The sequence below is a fragment of the Pongo pygmaeus genome, chromosome X, assembly GCF_028885625.2.
Source record: "Pongo pygmaeus isolate AG05252 chromosome X, NHGRI_mPonPyg2-v2.0_pri, whole genome shotgun sequence".
NCBI lineage: Eukaryota > Metazoa > Chordata > Mammalia > Primates > Hominidae > Pongo > Pongo pygmaeus.
The window spans coordinates 71,834,122-71,859,274 of record NC_072396.2 but is presented as its reverse complement, the minus strand read 5'-3'; the positions used below and the strand labels follow the sequence as shown (position 1 = coordinate 71,859,274).

Sequence of the window (25,153 nt, the reverse complement as noted above, 5' to 3'; positions counted from 1 at the left end):
AGGGCCTGAGGCTTAATAGGGTAGGCTGCAGAGCTCCTCTGCTAACCCTGGCCAGACTGAGACAGTGTTCCCATGCTCCCTGCCCTCTCTCTCTCTTTTCTGGATGTCTGCTTTTAAGTCTGTTAGACAGCATAAAGAGATGACGGGGCACACATTCTCAGAGGCCTCTCAGGCCCTACCATGATGGGCACAGTGCTTGGAGGTGCAGGAAGATGGTGATTGTCAAGGAGCTCGCCATCTAGCACAGGCAGTAAAACACATGCACAACAAAAGCTGCCACCTACAGAACCTTTAGTATGTACCAGGCACTCACACTCACCCTGATCCTACATGGAAGATTTTGTTATGACCGTTTTTTACACAGGACACTTCAGGCTTGCAATCTTACTCAGAATCCACGTCCAAGAAAGAGCATGACCAGTGCCCAGAGGGGAACAGAGAGAAATCCTCTCCATCCTGGGGCACGACAGAAGGTTCTGAATGGAGGAGGAACACATTCCATTGTCGCTAAAGGTGACTCGGGAAACGTAATGCTTGGGGTCAGGGCAGTCCAGGCAGCAGGACCGCATAAAGGTGCAAATGCAAGGATTCAGCTGGACTGCGGGGCAGGGAGAGATGGGAATTGAGGCTATCAAAGCAGCATCGTATCTGGAACGGGGCTTTTGGAAGGTCATTCTGGCAGGTGGTTCCTGAGAGAGTTTCCTTGGTCTCATTTGGTTCTTGATTCCTTAAGGTACTTTCTTGACTCTCTGACATTCTCCAAGGACCAGGCCGAGGCACAGCGAGACTCGGGGGGCAGCTCCTCCCCGGCTCCTTCCTTTGGGTTCCCTGACTCCCCTTGCCTGCACCATGCTCTCCCAGCCCCGTAGCAGCCACCCATGGTATGGCACTCACCTTCCTGCAAGCCAGCTCCGTGTGCTGGGGCCCTGGCACGCTCATCCAGCCCTTGAAGCGCTCAGCAGCATCACGCAGCAGGTCCTGGATACTCTCTTCCATGTAGAGGCTCAGGCTTACCCCCGCAGCTTGGGCCTGACGCAGCTCAGCAAGGGCTGGGCCGGGAGGGCTGAGCTCAGCTGCGCTGTAGGAGCTGCACAGCTGCAGCACCATGTCCTGGGGCACCTGAGAGGGCACACACACAATGGGCTGCAGCTCCAGAGAGCAGGAGACCCCATGGGGTCTGTCAGGTTCACGTTAAGGGCAGTGGAGAGGTGCAGCTACCACAGCAAGGTAGATGAGAAACATTGTGGGGGAAGAGTTGGGGGTATAAGCTTGAGGGGTATGTGTCAAATTGGGTCCTATCCCTGACTTGGGGCACCGAGGTCAGGCCTGATGGTTCCCCCAGGTCTGGTAAGTAGGCGCCATGGCCTGGGGTTACTCACCTGGAAAAGTTTCTTGCAGTCACTGATCATGTGCGACAGGCCCTGGGTGGCTGCCATGTTGTCACTCAGGTCCCTAGGGCCTGGCCTGCCAATGAGGCTGCGTTTATTCTTGATCCTAGATGGAGCAGGAGGTGGTGAGAGGAGAGATGGCACAAGGGCACAAGACAAGATGGCAGACAGGCTGCCTTCTAGCTGCTAGGAAGCCACTTTGCCAAACCTGGCCACAAAACAACCTGCTGCCTTTTGGAAGGCCCTGCTCCATAGCATCCCACCAGCCCAGGGCCCCTGAGGAGTCAGGCTCACTCCTTGTGGTGAGGCCGAGACACAGCAGTGCCAGCCATCAAAAGCCAAAAGTCCAGTGGGGCCCAAATTGTCTGGACCCGGCCCGGCCCTGACATGCCATGCACCATTTCACCTGGGAGAGGGGCTATCCTTCTTAGAGACATTGAGGTGAAAGATGGAGGGCGCCAGGCACACTGCCAGGTTGCCTGCTGTCATCTGGTTTTCCTCGGCAGAGGCAATGTCACTTAAGAAGTAGAGCAGGGTCTGTAGCACCTCTCGGTTCTCATCGGGGAGCAGCAAGGTGGCGGCTTGTGCTGCTGCCAACCACTGATCCTTGGGGAGGACTGTGAGGAAGCAATGGAAGAAGAGCCTTCCTTACTTCCCCAGAGGCCTTAGCAGCCAGCCTCCTGCTTCCAAGGGGGCAAAAGGCACAGCAGTCCCAAGGGGAGCGGTGAGAGGGAAGGGAAAAGGTCAGTTCTGTGAGGTCTCTGGGTGCTTGATCTAGCTTTATTACTAACATACAGTGTAACCTTAGGTAGTTCCCCTTTCTTCCCTCAGGGCCTCAGTCTACCCTTCCATATAATGGGTTTGGGGAAGCAGAATGGTCTCTCTGCAAGGGCCTTTCCAACTCCAGATAGTAACTGTTCCAATCAGCTCACAGGTCCAGCTACATTTGCCTGCACCAGGTTTATCTTCCACAAGGCCTGGGATTCAGGGAGGTTGAGAATGGGGCAGGTTGTTGGGTATAGGAGTGGGCGACTCACGCTGGTAGATCTGGAGGAAAGTGGTGGTGAGCTTGCTGGTGAAGATGGGCTCAGGCAGGTCCCGGAAATACTGCTTTAGCAGGTCAGCCACGTCGTAGGCTGACTGGCCCTCGTAGCAGACGTTGTCAGGCGAGGTCTCATTCATTTGACGCAGGCTCTGGATCCTGGACTTGACCCCAGACTTGCGGAAGATGCCTACCTAGTCCATGCAGGGGAGGGAGGGAGCGAGGAAAACATGCGTGAGTAGGAGTCAGACTGTGAGGCCAGTCCGGGACTGGGTGTCAGGAGCCTAGGCCACCCCAGAGACTTCAAAGCCTATCAGGCCTCCTGAGGGGCAGGGTAGGAGACAAATGGGAAAACCAAAGAGAAGGATTTTTACACCTTCAGGACAAAAGAGAAAAGATGCTTTTGTGGAGATGAGTAGGAAAAGGTGGATCTAGGCAAATTCAGTCTCCCAGAAGATAAGGGCTACAGAGCCTGGGCCAGAAAGAAGGTAGCACAGAGCTGGGCCTAAGGAGTAGAAAGGAGTTTCATCCTTGCTGGTCCTTGCTGAGAACAGCAAAGGCCTCTGGTGGACCAGCCCAAGTGAGGGGGAAGGCCAGAGCAGTTCCTCTCCCCAGCTCCTCAGCCTTCAGCCCAATGCCCACCACCACCCCACCCCTGCACCATCTCCCCACAGGCTGCCCCGCGAGGGCTCACTTGGTCCAGGCACTGGCTGCGCAAGTAGCGCATGGCTTGCTGAATGCTCTGTGGCAGTGGCTGGCCCGTGCGCTGCACGTGGATGAGGGGTGGCACCCCAAATACGTGCTGTCCCCGGTAATCTGGGGTCTTGTTCCTCCTCATGAACTTGGGCATTGACCTGTTTGGGAGAATGACAAGTGATCAGATAGGGGGAACACAGTTTGGAGACTCTGCCTGCAGTCTCAGAGGATCAGGTGGGGTGAGGAGGGTAAGGCACACACCACTGCCCCAGAGTCAACACTCATTGAGCACCTGCTTTGGGCCCAGCCCCAGGGAGTCACAGAGGAACACAGACAGCTCTCAGTCTGGCCAAGGAGATAACTGTGTCAATAGGCAGTAACAACTCATGTGGCCAGTAGGAGGCCAAGAACTTAGGGGAAGACCCATTGAGGGAGGGGAACTGTACCTAGCGAGTTAGGGAAGGCTTCGGAGAGGACGTGATAACTCAGCAGGCTCTTGAGGGATAGGAAGGCATTGTCCCAGAGGAGAAATGGGGAAAATGCATTCCAGGCAGAGAGCACAGCACAAACAAAGGCAAAGAGGCAGGAAAAAGATCATAGCACGTTCACGGAAGGATGACTGGTCCCACTGGTCTATAAGGTGGGGTTGCTTAGGAGCGGGAGGCTAAAGAGCCAGAAGGATGGAGCCGGACCAGAACAGGAAGGAGTCATGGTGGGAGGGAATCTGGACAATGCGGAGCCAGAGAAAAGTGTTTATCTGGAGAGTGACAACCACAGCTGCATTTTAGGATGATCTCACTAGTTGCAGCATGGAGATTGGGATGGAGAAAATACAGCTGGAGGACCTCAGGTCCTCTGCCCCATACCCAGCCTCACCAAGCCCCTCCAGCCTCCTGGCATATCGCACCGCTCCCCTGGCCTGTGGGCCCTGCCTGCCTGCACCCACCTCCTGGGCTGACCCTGCCTGGGGCCGTGGACCTGAATCAGCAGTTCCCCACCCTCCATGGCCCAGGAGCCACTCACCAGACCCAGCCCTGCTTGTGGGGCACAGTGTACTTCTCCATAAAGGCGGTAAGCCGCAGCAGCGAGCCCTTGTGCAGGAGGTTGATCTGGCCTGCAAACTGCCGGTTGATCTCCAGCGACTCTGAGTTGAGGCTGGGCCGATGGGAGTTCTGGAAGCTATGCCAACGGAGCTTCCTGGTGGGGGGCGGTGAGAGGGGTGGAGAAGCCCAGAGGAGCAGGTTTGGCTAAACCTTAGAAAAGGTGTGTGTTATTGTGGTCCCCTTTTTTCTTCCCAAAGAAAAAATGCAGGGAGCTGGGACTACTTTCTAGTGCTGCTGCTGAGGCTCCAGGGTGGAAAAAGCTTGGACTCAGCTTCTTAGGGGCCAAGAAGTTCTTGGGGAGGGTGGCACAGAGCTCAGGCCCATCTAGTGCCAATAAGCAGTGAAGCCCCCTGCCCATTCCAAGACTACCGTGGAGGGGCTGCTCCAAGAAACCCTGAATGGGCAAAGCTGGGGACCAGAGACCATCTCCTCCAGCATCCTCCCTCACTTTACAGATGAAGAAACTGAGGCCCAAAGGGGAGAGCATCATTTCCTCAAGGCCACAGCACAGGCAGGTTCTGGACCTAACTTTCTGGATTCCCAAGTCCTGTAGTCTCTCTCCTAAGCTGGCTGTGAGGGGATAACGCAGCCCCCAAGCACTTAACCCCGGGCCTCCTGACTGAGAAATCAGCTTCAGAGACAGCGAGAGAACAGGAGACCCTGCGTCCGCCCCATCCCAACTCAAACTCTCACCTGCAGGGTCTGGTAAGTGAGGCCCCAACACCTGAATCACGCCGTTCACGGGGCATTGATGCCTGGAGTCCAGCCAGGGGCCCCGCAGCCTCAGCCTCATTCATGGAGTTCCCACTACTGTCAAGTTCGCTGGAGGAGGCCACAGTGTCAGAAATGGAGTGTCCTTCTTCCACAGACAGGCTAGAGGCAAAGGTGGGTTCCCCGCCTGAATGTGCCTCCTGCTCACTGTCCTGGGCTGGGGCCGGGGCCGGGGCTGGGGCCAGGGCTGGGGCCGGGGCCTCAGCCTCTTCCTGTGCCAATGGCTCAGCCTCAGCTGGAGCCTGAGCCGGAGCCAGGACTGCTGGCTGGACTTCAGCCTGGGCCCAGGCTGGGGACTCTCCATGGGCTGGAACCTCCATCTGGCTGAGAGCCTCAGCTTGGCATTTGACCTCAACTGTTGCTATTTCTACTGATGAAGTGGCCTCCTCCTCTTCCTCATCTCCAGGCCCCAGGTCTGGGTACATGGCCCGAGACCACAGCTCTACTCGTTGCTGTAGCCCCCACACGTGCTGGAGGATGTCGTCTAGGTGAGCATAGCTGCCCCCACTCTCCTCATCATCTTCATCTTCAGCCTCAGCCCCAACCATTACAGGCTCAGCTGGGTACAGCTCAGGCAAGTTGTCATAGGTGCTGGCATGGCTGCCCGTTGAGCCACAGGAGCCCCGGCGCCCCTCACAGCCCCACCGCCTACCTGGCTGCCAGTCTGCCAGGCGGTGTCCGTCCTCAGGACACAGGCTCTCAATGGACAGGGAGCGAGGGAATGTGCCTGGTTTGTGGTCCCCAGGCACATGCACCAGGCAATCACCCCGGTGTGTCCGCTGAGGATGCCGGAACAAGGCCACAGGCCAGGCCTCCCAGGCCTTCTGAGTGTTAGCACCACTGCCACTGGCTGAGGTGGCGGCCCAGTTCTTGGCCCTGTAAAATCCAGCTGAGAGGAAGCCACGACAACTGCGGAAAGATGAGGCTTTGGAGACCTTCTCTGAGGTGGCTGGACTATGCTCGGGCTCTGCTTGCAGGCTGCCACTCTTTTCCTTCCGCCTCAGAGACTCAAGGTGCTTGAGGAAGCTACGGTTACGATGGCGCTTCTTGGCTTTGTCCTGGGGACCCTCCTGGCCCTGGGTGGAGCTGAGGAGGGGCCGGTCACTCGAGCTGGGGGCACAGCCTGGCAAGGGCAAGTCTGCTGGCTCGGGTGGTAGGCTCACGGTGATGACTGGCAGAGAGGTGGCGCTAAGCTCGGTGAGGACGCTCTCACAGCTTGAGGTCGCTGGCAGGCCAGGGCTCGGTGGGGCCAACAGATCAGAGGACCCCATAGGAGACCAGCACTTACTTTCCTGCTGGAAGGCCCAGTGGCTACTGATGGTACACTGCTCTTCCTCTTCTGAGTCTTCATTCTGGGAAAGGCACTGCAGGATCAGGTCAGAGAAGCCCAGGCCACAAGTCCTTGCTTGTACTCCACTCTCTGCTTCCAAACTCTTGGGGGACTCTGAGGTGAAGGGCCCTGCTTTCTGGCTGAGAACATGGCCTAGGTGGGGAGAGCTAGCTCTGGGAGTGCCAGAGGAAGCCAGCAGTCATAGACAGAGCCCAGATGTATGGTAATGGTAATGGTCAACTAGTTAATCTAACCCCCCTTCCAATTTTACAGATAGGGAAACAAACCTACAAACCAGAAGCCACTTGCCCAAGGTCAATGACATACATTAAGTCAGTGACAGACCTTCGCAAGCTCTAGGCTGTAGTCTTAGATTAGAATCACAACAGAGCTGGACAGAATTGGAGATTTTCTAGTCCATCTCCTTCTTTGCAAAATGGGGAAACTGAGGCCCAGAAGGGAAGAGGTTTCCCTGAGGTCCCTCAGTAATCAGTGGCAGAGCTGAGACCAGGCCCCATGGGCCTCCTATCTCACAGCCCAGGGCTTTGGTCACTTGGCTGCCCCACCTGACTAGAGGCCTCTGGTATAGAAAGCTCCAGAGAAAAAAAGCAAGAAAATGAGTTCCCAGGAAAGAATGGGGTCATAGATCTCCTCCATCTCTACCCCTAGCTGGAGAAAGGCACTGCTCTGGACATCTCAGACTCCTGGGATACTGGAGCTAGTTTTACAAATGGCTTATGTATGCTCTGGGTTTCCTTATGGCACCACAAGACCACAGACCCACCCTTTGCCATGACTCACCTGCTTGCTTTGAAAATGAACCTCCAGTTTCATCGAGGCACAATTATTCAAGGTCATCAGCCTCCTGTAACAAAATGGAAGTGTCCAACCAAGGGTCCCCATCCCCAAAGCCTGCCAGAGCTTACCAAGATGCACCTGCCACTTCACATGCCCAAGCCATCAAAACTTCTCGCAAGCTCCAATATTCATGGAGGTTTAAGAACCAGACACAGTGCTGGGAAGATTATGGCCTCTGCCCTCCAGGAGCTTACACAGAGAGTGGAAATAAACCCTACAGAAATGGGACATGTTCAAAGACAGAGCAGACAGAAGGCACAGCAGACAAACACAGGGAGAGACAAGCAACTTCCATGAAGGAGGGATGCAGTCAGAGAAGGCTTCCTGGAGGATGCAAATGGGATTTTGAGGGTGAGAGAAACAGGGACTCTTACCCAAGCTTACACAGGACACTGTAGGTATACAGTCAGCAAACAGACCAGTGTGGGCATGAGACCAATGGGGCTAAGGCTAATGAGCCAGCTTGCAAAGGGCTTTGGGTGGTATGCCAAAAAGTCTTTGCATTTTTATCCTTAGGCAGTGACACATTTTAAGCAGAAAGAACAACCATTTGGAGCTGTTACAATGCTGACGCTGGTGGATCTAGATGGATCTGGGAGTGGGGTGAGGGAAGGCGGAGAGGGGAGGGGAGAGATGGGCTATCAAGACTAAAGCCAGTTAGGCTGAAGCCTTGTGATCGATCCAAGGAGAAGCCATGGTTTGGCTTCTAACAAGGGCCAAGCTGGTGTAAGTAGAGAGGGACTGAAGCAGAGGAATATTTGGGGGCTATAACTTTAGGAGAAAAGAAACAAGGCCAGATCTTGGCTTTCTAGCTAGAGTGACTGGGTGGTTGAGGGTGTCACAAATACAAAGAACAGAATGAGCAATGTGACCACAGAAGATGAGCTTTGTTAGTAAGCTGGGCTCCTCCTCTGTTAGAGGGTACAAGGGATGTTTTTTTCCACGAGGAAGCTTCAAGCCGGGCCTTTGGCTTCCCAGGCCTGGCCCTCAGCCCACCTACCTACACAGGGCCCCCAAAGAGTCCTCGTCCAGAAAACCGTGGTTTTTCTTCACAGAGCCAATATCCAGGGGAAACGAACCTTCTGTATGGCACAGAGAAGCAAAGATGAATGCAGTGGTATATCACAAACTCAGCCTCAGCAGCCCTTGAGCTGGAAGGGAATGGCCAGGAGGGAGGGGGAGCAGGAAGACAAGAGGCAAAGCAGAAGGAAAAAAAGTCAGGAATAAAGGAGGGTGCCCAGGGAGTTCAGGGAAAGGTCTGGGAGAGGCCTAGAGGGCTGAGCTGGACCCAAGAACTCTGTCAGTCAGTGAGGCAGGTCCATGGGAGATAGCAGGCCCAAGACCCCGGGTGGCTGCCAAGAACCCAATATGGGCTCCCCCATTCCCCTTTGAATCCTGAGCTGCTCAGGCAGGGAAACTTCTCCTTGGCCCAAGGTGAACTTGGGGGAGTAGGGTGGGAGCAAGGACAGAAAGGACAGGACAGCACAGTAGCCAAACAATACCTTGCATCCCCCTGTGGCCCAGAGCAGTAGGAGCCCACTCCCTGGTACTTAGGGAGGGGAGAGGGGAAAGAAAGGAGTTGGGGGAATGGAAGAGAGAATCTGAGAAGTCTCACAGCTCTCTACCTTACTGCTGAAGCAAGCCCATTTGTTCCTTTACTCATTCAACTAATGAATATCCAACTGAGCATTTACTTTGTGCCAGACACTTGAGCAAACCATACAGCATGCAACAGTGAACACAACAAAAATGGTTCCTGCCTTCTTGGAGTTTACACTCTTAAAGGAAACAGATAAGCAACAGTACTTAAAACCAAGATGGTGCAGTCATGGAAGACATTAGCCAGCATGATAGTGTAAAGGGAGGCTGGTAGGGGTGGGGGCTGCTTGTAGAGAGGTGGTCAGCAGAGAGCTTGTCAGCAGAGAGCTTTCTGAAGCAGTGACATCCAATCTGAGTCCTGAAAGATGAGAAGCAGCCAGCTGTGCAAGGAAACTGCAGAGAGAGTTCCAGGCAGGAGGAACATCAGCATCAAGTCTCTGAAGAGGGAAAGAGCTTGGTGTGAGCAAGTGTAGAGAGGAGCCCTGTGAACAAAGCTAAGAGTAATCAATGGAAGTTGGAGAATGCAGTCGGACAGGCCAGAGCAGAGAGTCTGTGTGTATTTCATTCTGAGTGTGCTGGGAGGCCATCGGAGGGTTTGGAGCAGGAGTGACAGTCAGACCTATGGCCAAAAAGAGCTCTCCAGTTGCAGTGTAGAGACGAGAGGGCAAGAGCACAGGAAGCTGCTGCACTAGCCCAGGTGAGCCGTGACACTGGGTCACAAACCAGGCTGTGGCAGTGGAGGTAGTAAGAAGTGGATTGATTCAAGATACGTTCTGGAGGGAAAAAGGTCTTGCTGAAGGGTTAGAGATAGGAGATGGGAACAAGGAGGAATTAAATTAAGGACGACTCCTGGGTATGGGGCTTGAGCAAGTGGGTAAATGGTGGTACCATCAGGAGTTGGTTTCAGACCTGTTTAATCCGAGACACCCATCAGACATCTGAGTAGAGAGATTGAATTGGCAGCTGTGAATATATGAATCTGGAGCTTGGGGATGAGGTCTGGACATTTGGAAGTCATCAGAATATGGATAGTACTTAGACAAAGATCTCATGAGAAAGAAATGTTGAGAGAGAAGAGGGCCCCGGACAGAGCCCTGGGATATCCTAAACTTTAGATATCAGTTAGAGGAAGCAGAGTCAGCTAAGGAGACAGAACCCAGCCAGAGAGGCAGCCAGGAAAGGGGGGCGTTCCAGAAGCCGAAGGAAGGAGTGGCCAGTGGCACTGAATGCTGCTGAGAGATGGAGCAAGATGAGGACTGGGAAGTGACCACTGAGTGTGACCACATGGAGGTCCCTGGTGAATTGACCAGGCAAATTGACCAGGCGAGGTGGAGGTGAAGCCAGGGTGCAGTAGGGGTGTGGGGAGAAAAGGGGAAGGGAAACAGCAAGTGTGAAGAACTCTAGAAAAACACGAAAGAGAAATGAAGGAAAACAGAGAAATGAGGCCATCACTGTGGGGCAAGTGAGGCCAAGGCTGGGCCACCAGGGTGTACAACTCCAGGTGGCATTCTTCACACCGTGTGTACCTACATGGCCTCCTCAGGATTGGTACCACATGATGACCCTGGTCAAGACAAGGTACTTTAAAGGCATGGGCAACAGCAGAGCCTGTGGCCGTTGTGAGAGCAATCCCTTAGAGATGATGCGGGAGAGAAAGGTGCAACTGCAGGAGCAAAGTCCCTGAAAAAAATCGGAGCAGGGCCAGGAGACACTGCTTGTGTGTAGTTGGAGAGAGAATCTGACTTGCCCCATTTAACAAATGAAAAACTGAGGGCTAGGGGAAGTATGGAACAGGGGAGGGTAAACAATTGAGCGGCCTTACCTTCAAAAAGCTGCACATACTGAGGGAATCCTGTTGCTCGAAGCCACTCACATGCTCTTTTGGCCTCGGCTTCTAAAACAGAACAAGGGAAAGAAACAGGCAAAGAAATGGGGTTAGGAGAGTGCTGACACCAGGGCCCTAGGTACATGCTGCCCAAACCCAGCAGGCAGGCATGTCTCATTCTGGTGATCCAGCAATGGCAAGAGAAGGCCAGAGGTCCTAGTACATTTGCTCCAAGTCATAGCCAGCCAGGAGGCCCTCTGCTCCCCAAGCCCTACAGTCTGGGCATCCTGGCCCTGGCTTTCTTGAGTCTCATTCCTTGCCTGTTCCAAACCCCTCCCACTCTCCCACTCCCTGCCCAGGAACCAGGATCATCTGGGGTCAAGGAGGCCTGCTGGGATAAGAAGCCACAGCTGTGTCCACCCCCGAGCCTTTCTGACGGACTCACCCCCTTCCAAGGCCCTGGGTAGACCACCCTAGTCCAGGCAGGAAGTAGGAACGTTCACCCATTCCTATCATTCTCTTTCTCATCGTCGCATCTAACATTCTTCAGCATTTTGACAGCCAAGTCTCATTTCACACACACAATAACCGGTGATGGCTTTGCTATCCCCATTTTACAGACATACAAACAGGCTCAGCCTACGGTCTCACAGTGGACAAAGCAGCAGTGCCAGGGTCGGAATCCCAGCTGAGTCTGACAGCAGCACCCCCATGCTCATTTCAGTCCTCCCTCCTCAGGGAGCTTCCCAGTACTGCCCCAGCTCTCTCGGCCTATTAGTGTCATAGTGCAGTGCTGAGTGTCATGAAGACACAGTACTGGCCTGTCGGGGTCTTGGGGGGCCATGGCTAGGTCAACCTGTAGCCTCTGCTCTGGGAGTTCTGGCACAGAGCTGAGCACCCCTGCCAGCGCCAGCAGAGATGTGCAGCTGGACTGAAGCCACAGAGGCGGCGCTCCTAGTCAGGGTAGGCCAAATACCAGCAGTAAAGCCCTGTACCTGCCTGGGCAGTTATTTGCTTCCCACCCAGGTGATGCCAAGATGAGTGGGGCTGGGACCATGGGACCCGGCATCACCAGGTTGGTGGGGAAAGTCAGCTGGCTTTAGCAGAGCTGATCCTGCCATGGAGTCCTGCCCTCAACACGTCCTCCATTTCCTCAGCACCTGTGGCCACAGTCTCGCCTGGCCCCCCTGACCAGAGGACTCTAAGGAGGCTGGTGAGGTTTTTCCAAGACAGGAAGAGCTCTCTCTTCCCAGTGCTCACTCACAAGGAAACCCAGGATGAAATCCTAGTGGCTGGGACAGATAAGATGAAGGACAAAACAGTATTTCAGAGATGCTAGGTGAGTAGACAGTGGAGGGAAGGGTGGGAGAAGTCAGAAGTCAGTCAGAAAAAGTAATGGGCTCCTCAAGAGTCACACACTGATGAGGATTTGAGGGAAAGAAGAGAGGGCTCTGCAGCCCCTGGAGCCCCTGCAGGTTTTGGGGGCAAATGGGGGTAAGGGCAAGGATGAACATCTGTGCATTTCTGTGAGTGCATGCAACAGGTCAGTGCCCACTACAGCATCTGTCTCTACATGTAGCTGTAGCCAAATCTGCTCATGTCCATGACTCATGAGGATCACTGTGGGACCATGCACCTGTATATACCCACAGGCACCTCAGTCTGTGCATGCATCTGCCTCTCTTTCTCTCTCTGTCTCTCTCTCTGTCTCTCTCTCTCTCATCTGTTTCTCTCCGTGTGTGTGTGTGTGTGCAAGCATACATGTATGTTTTATGTTACTGCAACTTCCTAACCTAAGATAGAGATCTAGGAATCACCAGGACCTATGATGGGTCCCTGGAAAGTGTCTGACAGAGCCCTGCTAGCAGTACCTCCACCTGTCTGGCAGGGGGCAATGCAAGCCCGAAAAAGGATCCTGTGCTCCAGGCCAGTGGTAGTCTAGGTGATGTAAGACCAGTCTAAAGGGAGCTGCCCAGGGAGCCTTTGAGGAACATGGTTCTGCTGCTAGGACAGCTGAGCTGGCTGCCACAGCCACTTCCCTGTCCCTGTTCCTGTCATGCCCCTGGGATGAGACCCTTTCCCCATCTCAGCACCCATCCTGGCAGCCAGCTCTGCTTTCCTGTTATTAGGACAAAAGGGAGGTGCCAGAAAATGGACCAGGTTAGGACTTCCAGAGAGGCGGGCACAGGAGCAGACAGTGGCCCCTAAAGGGTCACAAGTATGGCCACCCCAGGAAAGGGAGCAAATCTCTAGGGTAGGCCTGCATGCCAGGAACACACCCTTAAAATCCCACTGCAGCCCTCAGTTACTCATGGCTAATGGAGAGGGTAGGAGAGGCACCTCCCTCCCCTGATGCTAGGCATTGGCCCTAGCTGGGGGTTGGCAGAAGGGGACCATCTCACTCAGGTCAATGCCAAGTTATTTCATGACTACCTAGAGCCCTGTAGCCCCTTGCTACTCAAAGTGTAGTCCCAGACTAGCAGCATCAACATCACCTGGGAGCTTGTTAGAAATGCAGAATCCCAAGCCCCACACCCAGAACCACTATATTTAAGAAAACCCTTGGGCAAACACATTAAAGTTTGAAAAGTGTTGGTCTAAATCACATTGCTCAGTGATTCTAACCCCTGGATGCACATAAGAATCAGCTAGGAAGTGTTATTTTAAAAAATACCAGTGCCCAGGGCCCCTTCCCCAGAAGGCTGGCTTAATTGATCTGTGGTAAGACTCTCCACATTGGTATTTTTTAAAAGTTACAGTATAAGGCCTACTGAGGCCCAAGAGACTTTTCCAAGGTCATACAGGGTAAAGTGTCACAGCTGAGACTATAACCCTGATCTTTTCACTCCATGTTCAGTGCTCTTTGCCATTGCATTATGCCACCTGCCCTCATGCCAGCCAAGCAAGGAGCTCAGACTCAAAGGAACCAACCCCAGCCCCCCAGGCTGTTTTCCTGCTCCTTCTGGTCCAGTGGAGTCACAACCCAGGGTTCAAATCCTGATGCTGTCAGACACTAGCTCTTTGACTTTGGGCAAGTTGTATAACCTCTCCAGGTTTCTGTTTCCTTCTCTGTAAAATAAGAGCCATGGCATCCACATCTTTTTTCTATTTTTATTTTATTTATTTTTCATGTTTATGGGTTTTTTTTTTCTTTTTGAGACAGGGTCTCACTTTATCAACCAAGCTGGAGTGCAGTGGCGCTATCACAGCTCACTGCAGGCTCAAACTCCTGGGTTTGTGGGATCCGCCCATCTCAGCCTCCTGAGTAGCTAGGACTACAATAGCATCCACCACACCACACCTGGCTAATTTTCTTTTTATTTTTTGTAGAGACAGGGTCTTACTATATTGCCCAGGCTGGTCTCCATCTCCTGGCCTCCAGTGATCCTCCTGTCTCCCTGTCTCAGCCTCCCAAAGTGCTAGGATTACAGGTGTGAGCCACCACACCCAGCCAGCATCCACATCTTATAGCTACTGAGAGCATTAAATAAAATACTGCAGAAAGTAAAAGCCCCTGGCACATAATACCAAGCACTCAACAAATGTGTTCCACCCCAACTCTGACTCTGAAGGGTCCCAAAGAAAAAGAGGAAATTAGAGAAAGAAGCCCAGCTGCTGCGTTCCCCTGTGGGTCTGGACAATGGCTTTGCCCAGACCACTGTCAGAATTGCAGCCAAATGGCTAGGGCAAGTGAGGTAAGGAGCCTTCAAAGAGGCTGCAATTGCTCCAAATACAAAGGAGCAAAGGAGTTTGGAGTAGCGCTACAGACTGAATTCCCCACCAGCCCTCCTTAACAGGAATCTAGAGAATGTAATGGGTTATTACCAAACAGGATGTCAGGGACATTGGCTCCCCACAATACACCATCTCATGGAGGGCTGGGAGGCCCCGAGGCTCCCTCCCAGATGGATCAGTCAGGGACATATGTCTTGGTGATTAAAGGCTGAACTGAGGTGCTCTGCCTTGTCCCTCCCACTCGTCTCAGCCTGCCCAGGCTGAGGCTAGGAGCGACCCCACCCCCACCCCCAATAGACTTGATTCACCTGGGGCTGAAGCCCAGGTGGCCCGGACTGAGGATGGGCTTATGTATCTGGTGGGGAGAGTGACAACCGGCAGGCTGAGGTGAGTGAGGTAGGAATGTCTGTGGCCCCTTGCCCTACCTCTGTATCCAGATATGCAGATTCCAAGGCATGGCTGCCAGCAGTTTTAAAGGCTATATTCTGTAGGTGGTGCATGCTCTGGCCAAAGCTTAGGTGATGTGCCAGGATAGGTCAGTAACAGCAGTCAGCTGGCACAAACTGGATTCCACTGAGACTTAAGCCCCTGGGGGAGGGGCCCAGATGATCCAGGCTGGGAGAGTCAGGGGAGAGGGCATACTAGAAAGCTCCAGAGTCCAATCAGGCCTCAGAGCCAAACCCACAGGTCTCCTGGAGGGAGCATCAAAGAAGGAAAGGCTGAGCAGCAGCACATGCTTTCTGAGGTCAATGACAGTATCTGCACCTACATTTACACAGGCCACGTCCCAGAGACAGCACAGAGCAGTTTTCTATGCTGAGAAGGATGCAACCAGGAAAAAAGCAGGTCTTCTGGTCTTGAGAAACACTCAAGCATAGGGCTTATGCACCCAGGAAAGTGGCAGCAACATTTCTCACTGGGAGATGCAATAATGCCCAAAGATGATCACTAAGTTGGAAAAAAAGCTTTTTTCCAATCAAGCCAGCTTCCATGCTTGCCACTAAGTCATCTGAGACAACTCGTGTCATTCTCTAAGCTTTGGTTTCCAAATTTATACAGCGGAGACTAACAACTTTCCTGTCTACCGCTGTGGTTACCTTATAGATTTGATCGGGCTTTTGCTGGTTTTGAAAGTGGCTATATAAAAGTTATCATTAACAAAGGCTATTTTTGTTAAGATGAGCTGAACTTTGTACCCATCTAGTCTTTAAGACACAGTTCAGATCGTGTACCGGTTGAAAAGAGGTGAGAGAAAAGAGCCAGGAGGAAGAGAGAAGGCACCAGGCATCTAATCTAGACTACAGGAAGTAAGGCCTCAGCCAGCCAGTGTCACCAACCCCACTCTTGGGCTGGGTACCCCCTCTTCACACCACTACTAGGCAACCCTAGTCCTTGTACCTTCTGGTCACTCAGTGGGTTATAAGAGAGCTGCCCCGGTCCTGGGTTCAGCCTGCTTATGCCTAACCATAAAGACAGTATCAGGCATGGGGACCAGGCGGGAAGATACAGGACTCAAGACAAGCAATGGATGGATGTCACAGGGACATAGATGAAAGCATCCTTTATTACTGCTGGAGCTCTTGGGTGTCCCGTCCCATTCCTCCCTCACCTCTCAAATCTGGCTGCACATTAAAATCTCCTGGGGAGCTTTTACTAATGGGCCCCACCCATGACTAGTTAAATTAAACTCTCTGGGGATAGGATTCATTTTTTTGTTTGTTTGTTTTTGAGAGTTCTCCCGGTGCTTCTAAAGTACAGCCCGAGATAAAGAACACCGCCCTAAACAGAAAAGGCCTGCTAGAAAGCCACAGATATAGGTCCCTGGAAAATTCTACCCATAGACCAGTCACAGGCCTGTTCTATTCAGAGGCCCACTTTCTCTCTAGACCTGAGTGCAGGAGCAGGGAGAGTGACCAGCATCAGTGTGAATGTCTATGATGGCTGAGGGAAGGCAGGCAGTGGGTGTTTGTGAAGGTCATTCAGTTAGCTGACCTGCTCCTTAAGGTGACTTTAAACATGTGGTGGCCTCCTTTACCTGACTTAGCTTCCTATTTGGAAAAGCATTTCCTCCATGGCCCTCGCCAGAGGATGGGGGCCTCCAAAACAGGGTCTGGTCTCCATGTTGGTCTCTCCCACCTTCAGTGAGTGCAGGAGGAAAAGCCAGTGTCCTGAGCAGCGGAGAAAGACCTGTGATGCCACTATCTATGTGACAACCCCAGTTCCCAAGGCAGGCTCTGTGAGGCTGGTCCCTCAAGGCAGGGCTAGGAGGCAGGCAGGGAGTCGCCTACCACTGCAGGCCCTGCTACTGCTGCTCAGAAATGCTAGGCCCCGGCAAACCTCTTCTCAGATCATTTCTTTTGGTTGCTACAAGGCCCATTTCCTTTGCCCGCTCTCCAACCCTAGAGAGGGACCCCTCTCAAGGAGAAGTTGCTGGCCTTTTGGCAGAGGGCTTGTATCTCAGAAGCTACCATCCTCAGCATGTGGCCCCAACTGCTCTGAGCAGCTCCTTTTACCCTCCCCTAAGGAAACACTAAGAGACCCAGGCCAAAATAAGCTTGCCCACCAAGGCTTGAGCCCTGGCACAGGGCTGCATCCCTCAGGGGCGCTGTTTCATTTGAATTTGCACAAAGCTACCCTCTAGGTTGGCAGTGCCCCTAGAAGAAGTGCTGTAATGGGTGGCTGACTGGCTATGCCACCTCTCTCCCTGGGGGACAGTGGGAGAGGGACCTTCATAAGGACCTGTACTAAGAGCTGTCAGGGATTACAGGGCCGCCAAGACTTTCCCTCCTGACCTTGAAGCAGACATGCAAGGGGGTCTGCAATGCCCTATCTATGGGGCGGTCCAGTTCACTGGCGCCTCTCTCTGCTCCTGCTGCTCTTCACTGGAATCACAACTCTAACTTGATTCTTACAGAGGGAGGCACAGGGAGGAAAGGAGACAGGACCAAAATAGCTCTCAACCCACATTCCAAACCTCACAGGAGGGGCACCACAGGAAGGGCCTCTGTATTTCACCCAGCCTAGGTTGGCAGTGCTGGACCCTGGCTGGCCTCTGGCTTGTTAGGTCACCGGGCAGAACTCAGGGCCCTGCTGCACCTGTTCAGATGCCAGCCTCGGTCTCAGCCGGGGCTACAGCTGGATGCCAAGTTCCAGGCCCATGCGAGCAACACTTCTGGAGCCTCCCTGTCACAAATGAGGCACCACCAAAGCAAACAGCCCAGGAGGGGCCCCTAGGACAGGGTGGCAGGAAAAACAAGCCACTGAATCTTTTAGCTGGCCAGTGGTAGGTTCAGGTATGTGGTTCTACCTTCTACATAACATCCCTCTCTCAACACTGCACACCCCAGAAAAAACTTCTAGTCTCTACCACAGGGATTCTCAGCCAGGGACAATTTCTCCCCCAGGGGACATTTGGCAATGTCTGGAGATATTTTTGGTCATCTCAACTGGTGGGCGTCAAGGAGTAAATGCTGCTAGCATCTATTCAGTAGAGGCCAGGGATGCTGCTAAACATCATACACCACACCAGGCAGCCCCAGACAAAGAAAGGTTGACTCCAGATCTGAAGCACGAGACCCTGAGGGTTGGCCTCTGCCTTATCTGGGGCCTCGGGCCCCTCTGGGCAACCCACGCTCCCCACAGGATGTCCTGGGGGCTGAAGTGAAGAATGGGTGCAACATTCAGTGGTGGTCCCTAGCCTTTGCACACTGTGGACACTTTGCAGGATCGGCCAGGAAGAGGTGGCAATTCTGGTTTGGCATTTTATTTAAAAATGGAAGTTACACAAGAAACCCCAACTGTGGTTCCCCACTCCTCTCGGTGAAGCAGTGGCCTGAGCTCCTGTGTGCAGCTGTAAATGAGGGAGAGTCACGAGCACCCTGAGGTTAAACCAGACCTCAGGCCCACTGAGGCTGCTGGAGAATTTGGGTCCAGAGGCAGCCCAGCCTGTGGGCTCCTGGGCTTGCGCTTAGTATGGCAAGACCAAAGTAGACAGCTGACATTCCTGCCCAGCACTGGATTTCCCTATGACAGGGAAGGTCAAAGCTGCCACCCGCTCTGCTACAGTTGCTCCGTTAGTTTTCTTGCCCCCAAGGGGCTCCTGCCCCCAACCCAGTCCCAGGTGCTCTGACAAGGTCATGGTGCCTAGGAAAGAGAGAGTTGTTTTAATGAGCCATGTGCTACTCCACCATCTCCAGTCCCTGGCCTAGAGATAAATGATGCCAGCCAAACCGGTCTGGGGCAGATATTAGGCCAGCGGTGACTGCTCTCCACTGTGGTTTGAGTGGAAAGTATTGGACTAACAGTCAGGTGAACTACCTTCTGGCCTTAGCTCCATTAGCAACTTGCATAACCTCTGGCAAGCCATTACCTCTGTCTGAACCTCAGTTTCCACATCTCCTAATGGCCGTTCCCCAAAATCTAGAGCTGCAGCAGAGGTGTGTGTGATGCGTAGTGGCTGTCTCAGTGAGGGGAGCTTTCTTCCTTCACATTCTCTTCTGAGGACCCAAGCGAAGATCCTCAGTGGGAATGCAAACCAAACCCATCTTTCCCCACAAACCAGCTCTCTATATGCTCCTGCCTCCCAGTACGCCCACTGCCTAGGCTTAAACCTCAAGTCATCCTTGCTCTCTTCTGGCCACATATATTTAGGCACCAAATTCTACCAACTTTTCCATCAAATGGTTGGGTTATTTCCTGCCCAACTGTGCCCTAGGTTCTCCTGCCTGGATTACTTCAGCCCTCCAAGTTCCCAGCCTCCAGCCTCTCCTTTCAAGGGGCCATCCTGCCAGCTGCTTCTTCCAAGAGCCCAGCTCTAACCTGGCCGCTCCCCTACTCTACAACCGAAAGAGCTCCCACAGCCTGGGGCAGATAGCCTTGACTGCTCCCTGGCATTCAAGGCTCTGCACAATCTAGACATGGCCTGATTTGAAGCTTCAAACTGCTATTTATTCATCAAGCTGGAGGTCAAACACCCCCTCCCGCGAAGCCTCCCCTGACCTCTCAGCAACCCCCTAACACCCAGTGGCTCAGTTCAATGAAGCAGTCCCCTAACACATTTCCATGATCATCTTGGTAGCATGTGAGTCTATCCCCCATTCAACTGGGGGCTTCTCTGCACTGGGTACTTTTGGTCTTTGTGTTGCCACTGCAGTGTGTTAAGGGCTACCAAATGTTCCGGCAACACACAGACAGGAAGCCCTACTTCCCACTACACAGTATAGAGGCCTCTGACTCTGCTCCCTTGTCTGGTATCACCACAGCACTAGAAATGGAATTGAGTACATGTCTTCACCTCAAAGCCTTGCCCTAGGACATAAACCACATAGCCAGGAACCAAGGCTCAGAGATGTGAGAACAGAAAATGAACTCTGTTTGATGGTGGAGGCATTATGACCTGAAGGAGCACTTCACTCTGCCAAGCTCAGGAGAGGGCACCCACATTCACTTGAGAGAAGGGGCATGCCTACCTCCTGCCTCCCTCTCTTGGCCTGGAAAGTCTTGGCGCTTGTCTGTTTTGACCCTGTGCCACCACGTCTGCATCCCACCCCCTTGCCTACTTCCCTTTCCTTTTGCTCAGGCCAAATATAAACTCCTGGGCAGGAAATGCCTTGAAGGAGCCTGCCCCACCCTGAGATCCAGAGAAAATTGTCTCTGATAGAAAGGAAATGGGCCTGAGAGAAGTGGCCTCCCTGGGAAGGGAGCAGACACAACCCCTCCCCCAGCCCCAAGGAGAGCCAGAGGGAGGGCTGTGATGCTGAGCACATAGCAAGGGACGGAGCCTAGGGCTCTTGGGGCAAGGGTGATGACGTGCATGCTCAGGCCATGGTAGGGCCAAGGGAAGGAGAACCCCAAATGGTGGTCTTACAGCTCTGTAGGGCCTATGGGCGTAGAGGTTACGGGGTACAGTGGGAAGAGTTAACAGGCTAGCCACCTGAAGACGTAGCCTATTAGTCATGGCTCTGTACCTCTTCCTTTTCTTTTTTTAAAATGAGGCCTGACTCTGTCACCAGTGCTGGAGTGTAGTAGCACGATCACAGCTCACTGCAGCCTCGACTTCCCGGACTCAAGCAATCCTCCCACCTCAGCCTCCAGAGTAGCTGGGACTACAGGCACACACCACCACGCCCAGCTAATTTTTGTATTTTTTATATTTTGTAGAGATAGGTGTCTCCCTATATTGCCCAGGCTGGTCTCAAACTCCTTGGCTCAGGCAATCCTTCTGCCTCAGCCTTCCAAATTGCTGGATTATAGGTGTGAGCCACCACCGCCCCTGGTCCTGGCTCTATACTTCTTACTCATTAATTACAGCAATATTTAAGATACTGAATGTAATTATTAATAAAATATAGCAGACACTAATAGTTATACAGTACTTACTACGTGCCCTGAGCCACAGACTTTGTACTGAGCCATTATTATATCCCACACATTTCTTTAAGTTTTTTTTTAATGTGTATTATGTCATTTAATCTTCACAACAAACCTGTGAGCTAAGTGCTCCAATAATATCTCTATTTTACAGAGGAGGAAACTGAGGCCCAGAAATATGGAGTAACTTGCCCAAGGTCAGCAGCTAAGAAGTGGTGAGCCAAGATGCAAATCCAGGCAGTTTGGCTCTAGAGTCAGAGCTACCAAATTAGAATCTTCCTCATTAAAGAAAAGAAATTGTCTAGGCTGGGGCCTGGCACACAGCAGACACAAAATCATCTACCAGGGTTTTTGTAGTAAGAGTGGTTAGCCTGAATTTAACTTCCTATCAGCCGGGAAAGCACTTGATCATCCTGTATGTCATTTGGTCCCCACAAGAACTCCTCCAAAGCAGGTAATGCCTCTGGTACAAATGAGAAAACTGAGCCTACAATAGATCATGTAGCTTCTGGTGGACTACAGATTGGGCCAGAAGCCTACCTAAATACCCACAGCCCTCCTGTTGACCTGTTCCCATTTCAGCCTCCCTCGGCTCTCCCCTTAGAATCCGCTCCCCATGGACTGTGAATTTATTCAACTAACAATACCCAAGCACCTACTTGGTGCCAAGCCCTGTGCTGGGTACTAAGGTCTGAAAACAGAACAAAAACTGAACTCTCCTGCAGCACTTGGCCAGAGCTGCTGCCAGGCCCATCCTTCTCAGGGAGACAGAGGCTAACATGGACTGGCCTTCGTAGCACTCCCTGGAGCTTGCTTCGGAGGCGAGATAAAGGGGAATAAGCCCTGAAGCAATGGAGCTGGCAGCTAGTACAGCCTGAGGGAAGGAAGCTTGCAGCCCCCAAGACCCTGAGATGGAAGCACTTCGGGGAGGGCTGGAGCTTCTGGACAACCTCCTCCCACCCAATTCTAGCATGGGACATGCCAGCTAGTGATCATAAGAGCTAATCCAGCCAGCCTCCTGCCTGCCCCTAACCACCCATGCCTTCTAAATAATGCAACCTGGTTGTCAAGAGAGCATATTCAAATGTCTCTTCCTCCCTGATGCCACCCAGCACCCTGTTCTCCACCCCCAGTACTAGAAGGTGCTAATCAGGCAGGCCTGGTGCTGATGTCAGAACCACACTGCCACCCCCACTGCCCAACTCCCTCCTGCACTCCCTCCCCACCCCAATGCAGCTCTGTTTTAGAGCATAAATACCCACTCCTCCATGTCTTCCCTCCTATCCATCTGTCCACCTTGGTGATGGAGGGTGAGAGCAAGTGCATAGAGCAGACAGGCAAGGACCTGGGGACTGCCTGTCCAGAAGTGACTGATCACTGGTGGGTGTGATGAGCACTCAGGCGGGGAAGGAGACCCGAACCTCAGCTCTTGCCTCCTGGCCAGGCATCTGGAGAGAGGCATGGCCCAGTCATTAAAGATGTCAGGAGGTGGAGTCAGACCACCTGGGTCCTGATCCCAGCTCCATCACTCCCCGGATATGTGACCTTGGGCAAGTTTATTAAATAAAATAGAGACAAAGATAGCAGTACCTACCTTACGGAATTGCCATGAATGCTAAAGAAGTTAAAATTTGCCAAGAATTTAGAAGAGTTCACTATTATTATTGGTGTCACCATCACTACTATAGCCTGTTGAGTGTTGCGAATGCCACTAAAGAAGGCCAGAGGAAGGGAGCCCTGTGGGTGGACATGGCCAAATGGAGCTTTTCTGGGTAAGGTGGACTCTGAAATGACTGCAAAGTCCAGACCGAATGCCCAGGAGGTGGCAGGTTTGAGGACTGCACACCCCCAAGTCAGTGAAAAACAGCAAAATGACAGGACTGCAGAAGGTACTACCAAGCAACAATAATGGCAATAATTTTATTTATGTTGTTGGATTTAATATTCAACAACCCCATGAGGTGGGTACATATCTCCATTTTAGAGCTGACAAAATGAAGGCTCAGAGAAGTTAAGTAATTTGCCCAAAGTCTCCCAGCACTGTGAACACGAGAGCCTGTGTACAGCTCAGGATGTATTTTACTTCTGCTCCACTCTTGACCCCTTTTCCACATTCCCCTCTCTGTTTTTCCCATTTAGAAGGCCCTGCTGGTGTGGGCACTGCTCAGGACAGATGTTTGGGGACAAGCTCTTCCCACAAGCTCACTGCCTCTGCCACAGCCTGACTTGACCTCAGCCTGGAGCAGAAAGGCTGGCTGCAGGTGCCTATCTCACACCTCAGACAGGCCAGCCTTTGGCCACCCCAGATAAAGGACAGGAAATCCTAGGCCACCTCCCTTGGAGCTCACTCTCTCACAGGAACAGAGTTGCAACCAGGGCAGGGGTTCCTCTGTGGTGGGGAAGCTGCCGAGTCAGCCCCGGCTGCCATGGCTGCTGGGTGTGGTTTGGGGAAAACAGGGAGCGCTGAGGGTCAGGAGACCTGGGCTCCAAATCCTCCCTCACTGGAGACTGTTCCTCCCTTCCCTGGGCCTCAGGTGGAGACCACCACAGATCATTCTGGGGAAATCATACCATCTACTTTACAGGGCTGCTCTAAGAACACAATGGGATCATGGAAGTGAAAGTGCCTTGGAAACTGAAGAAATGGGAGGACTCATAGTCATCATCATCAACTGCTAGGGGAAGGAATGGCTAAGTTGGTATTTCTCACTGTCTGATTCACTCTTCTAGGCCCCACTGTGGGCATGGCTCATACTCATTTCCGGCTTCAGTACTCCCTAAAATATCCCCTTCCCTCCACCCACCCCCCATCAACTCCAAAGATAAAACCGAGTGGCAGGAAAGCAGGGTACGCTGGAAGCCCCCCACATATTACATTGTATTTAACTCAACAAGGGGAACACCTACTAACACCAGGCTTGTCCTCCACTATGGGGGCACCAATAAGAAGGCCCTACCTTCCAAGGGCTCTCCAATCGTGAGAGCTGGCTGGACCTGAACAATAAACAAATCAGCGTTGTCTAAGGTATTTGCACCCAAGATTCTGGGGGTTAGGAGTCTACCTGTTAGAGTAACCAGAAAAGGATTATGGAAAAGTCATCTGAACAAGTTCAGACTGTAAATAAACTAAGGGGAGTGAGGGGTTTCCAGTGCCCCATTTCCTGCCCCCACATGTTAAGGGGGCCATAAACAGTAGCATGTAGGGAGGACAGAGGACAGTGATAAGGCTGGGAAGGGGGCTGCTCCAGGTCTGAGGAGGAGCACAGACGCTTGAAGGTTGTTTGGCCTAGAGAAGACACAGGTGCACTTGGGTTCCGTCCTCAGACCCCTGAAGGTCAGAGAGAGCAGACAGGGTCCAGGTGGTCCCAGAGGGCACAGTCGGAACCCAGGGTTAGAAGCCTCAGGGAGGCACAGTTAAGTTCAACATGAGAAAAAACTTTCACACATTCCAAAGACGAAAGCAACTTGCTTGAAACATATCACATTCCCAGGTATTGAACATGAGTGAGCAGGAACTGCACAAGTACCTGTCGGGAAGCCCCAAGCTTCAGAAGGAAAGTTGGACCTAATGCCCTCTAAAGGTCCTTCTGCCCTGAGCTCTGCCTTCATACCTACCTCTAGAGGGGTTGTGGGAGAGAGCATAAAGGTGACTGGAGCTGGCTAGGCCCTTGGCTGCTTCCCACAGGGACCTGGGATCCCAGGAGCACCTTGGGCTGGTACGACCCAGGGGGAGCAGTTCACTCATTAACTTGTGGCTGAATGGGCCAGAGAGTGGCTGGCCACTTGGGACAGACACAGGCTTGGGGAGGGGCCAGAGAGCAAACTGCAGAAATGCCCAAGCACAAGGAGAACCCAAGCTGTGGCAATTCAGGGCTTGGCCAGCTCCAACTGACCCAGCCAGCTGAGAACATTCAGTGTCTGGGCCTGGCTGAATTTGAAGCCAGCTCACCATTGCCCGGCAGATAAGAAAAGGGTCTTGAGTGGGGAGGCATACTTGCATAGCTGAAAGGAAGGCTGACAGACCACTGAGTCTGCCTGCCAACTGCCCTACCCACTTTATAGTCGTGGAAATTGAGGCCCAGAGAAAGCAGAAATCACTCATCGAGAGAAAGCTATAAAGGGGGCAGAACCAGAAGCCGTTTCCTAACTCTGTAGTAGGCCCACGGGGTGGTTCCTTCTCTTCCTACTGAAACTGCAGAAAACTGCATGTGGTCTGGAGCTTTCTAAATTGGGTCTGGATCTGGGTCTGGGTCCTGGCCCAACCCTTCCCAAGTGCCACTGCTTGTCCAGATACAGGCTCCCGGAGGAAGGCATCCTCCTCCACTTACAGAGGTCCTCAGCCTCTCAGCAGCAATCATGTGGTTGGCTGTCCCCATTCCCACTGCAGCCTGGTGTGGAGGGACCCACAGCTGTACTGAAAACAGACACACATTCACA

At 52.8% G+C, this 25,153-nt stretch overlaps 1 protein-coding gene across 8 annotated transcripts in view; it reads right to left on the bottom strand.

Annotated features, from left to right (window-relative positions):
- The window catches only part of STARD8 (StAR related lipid transfer domain containing 8), a 78,040-nt gene that overhangs the window by 2,335 nt on the left and 50,552 nt on the right, over positions 1-25,153 (bottom strand). For 4 of the 8 annotated variants that reach the window (XM_063659986.1, XM_063659983.1, XM_063659985.1 and 1 more), the window contains 10 exons: positions 10,610-10,681; positions 8,189-8,270; positions 7,132-7,195; positions 4,923-6,364; positions 4,150-4,323; positions 3,125-3,284; positions 2,426-2,624; positions 1,795-2,005; positions 1,380-1,494; positions 895-1,119 (listed from right to left, as the gene is read on the bottom strand). In XM_063659986.1, the coding sequence (XP_063516056.1) occupies positions 895-1,119; positions 1,380-1,494; positions 1,795-2,005; positions 2,426-2,624; positions 3,125-3,284; positions 4,150-4,323; positions 4,923-6,364; positions 7,132-7,188 (2,583 nt within the window). In that variant the 5' untranslated portion in view covers positions 7,189-7,195; positions 8,189-8,270; positions 10,610-10,681. The remainder of the gene's footprint in view (positions 1-894; positions 1,120-1,379; positions 1,495-1,794; positions 2,006-2,425; positions 2,625-3,124; positions 3,285-4,149; positions 4,324-4,922; positions 6,365-7,131; positions 7,196-8,188; positions 8,271-10,609; positions 10,682-25,153) is intronic. The other 4 variants (XM_063659988.1, XM_063659987.1, XM_054472629.2 and 1 more) reach the window with 3 other exon arrangements.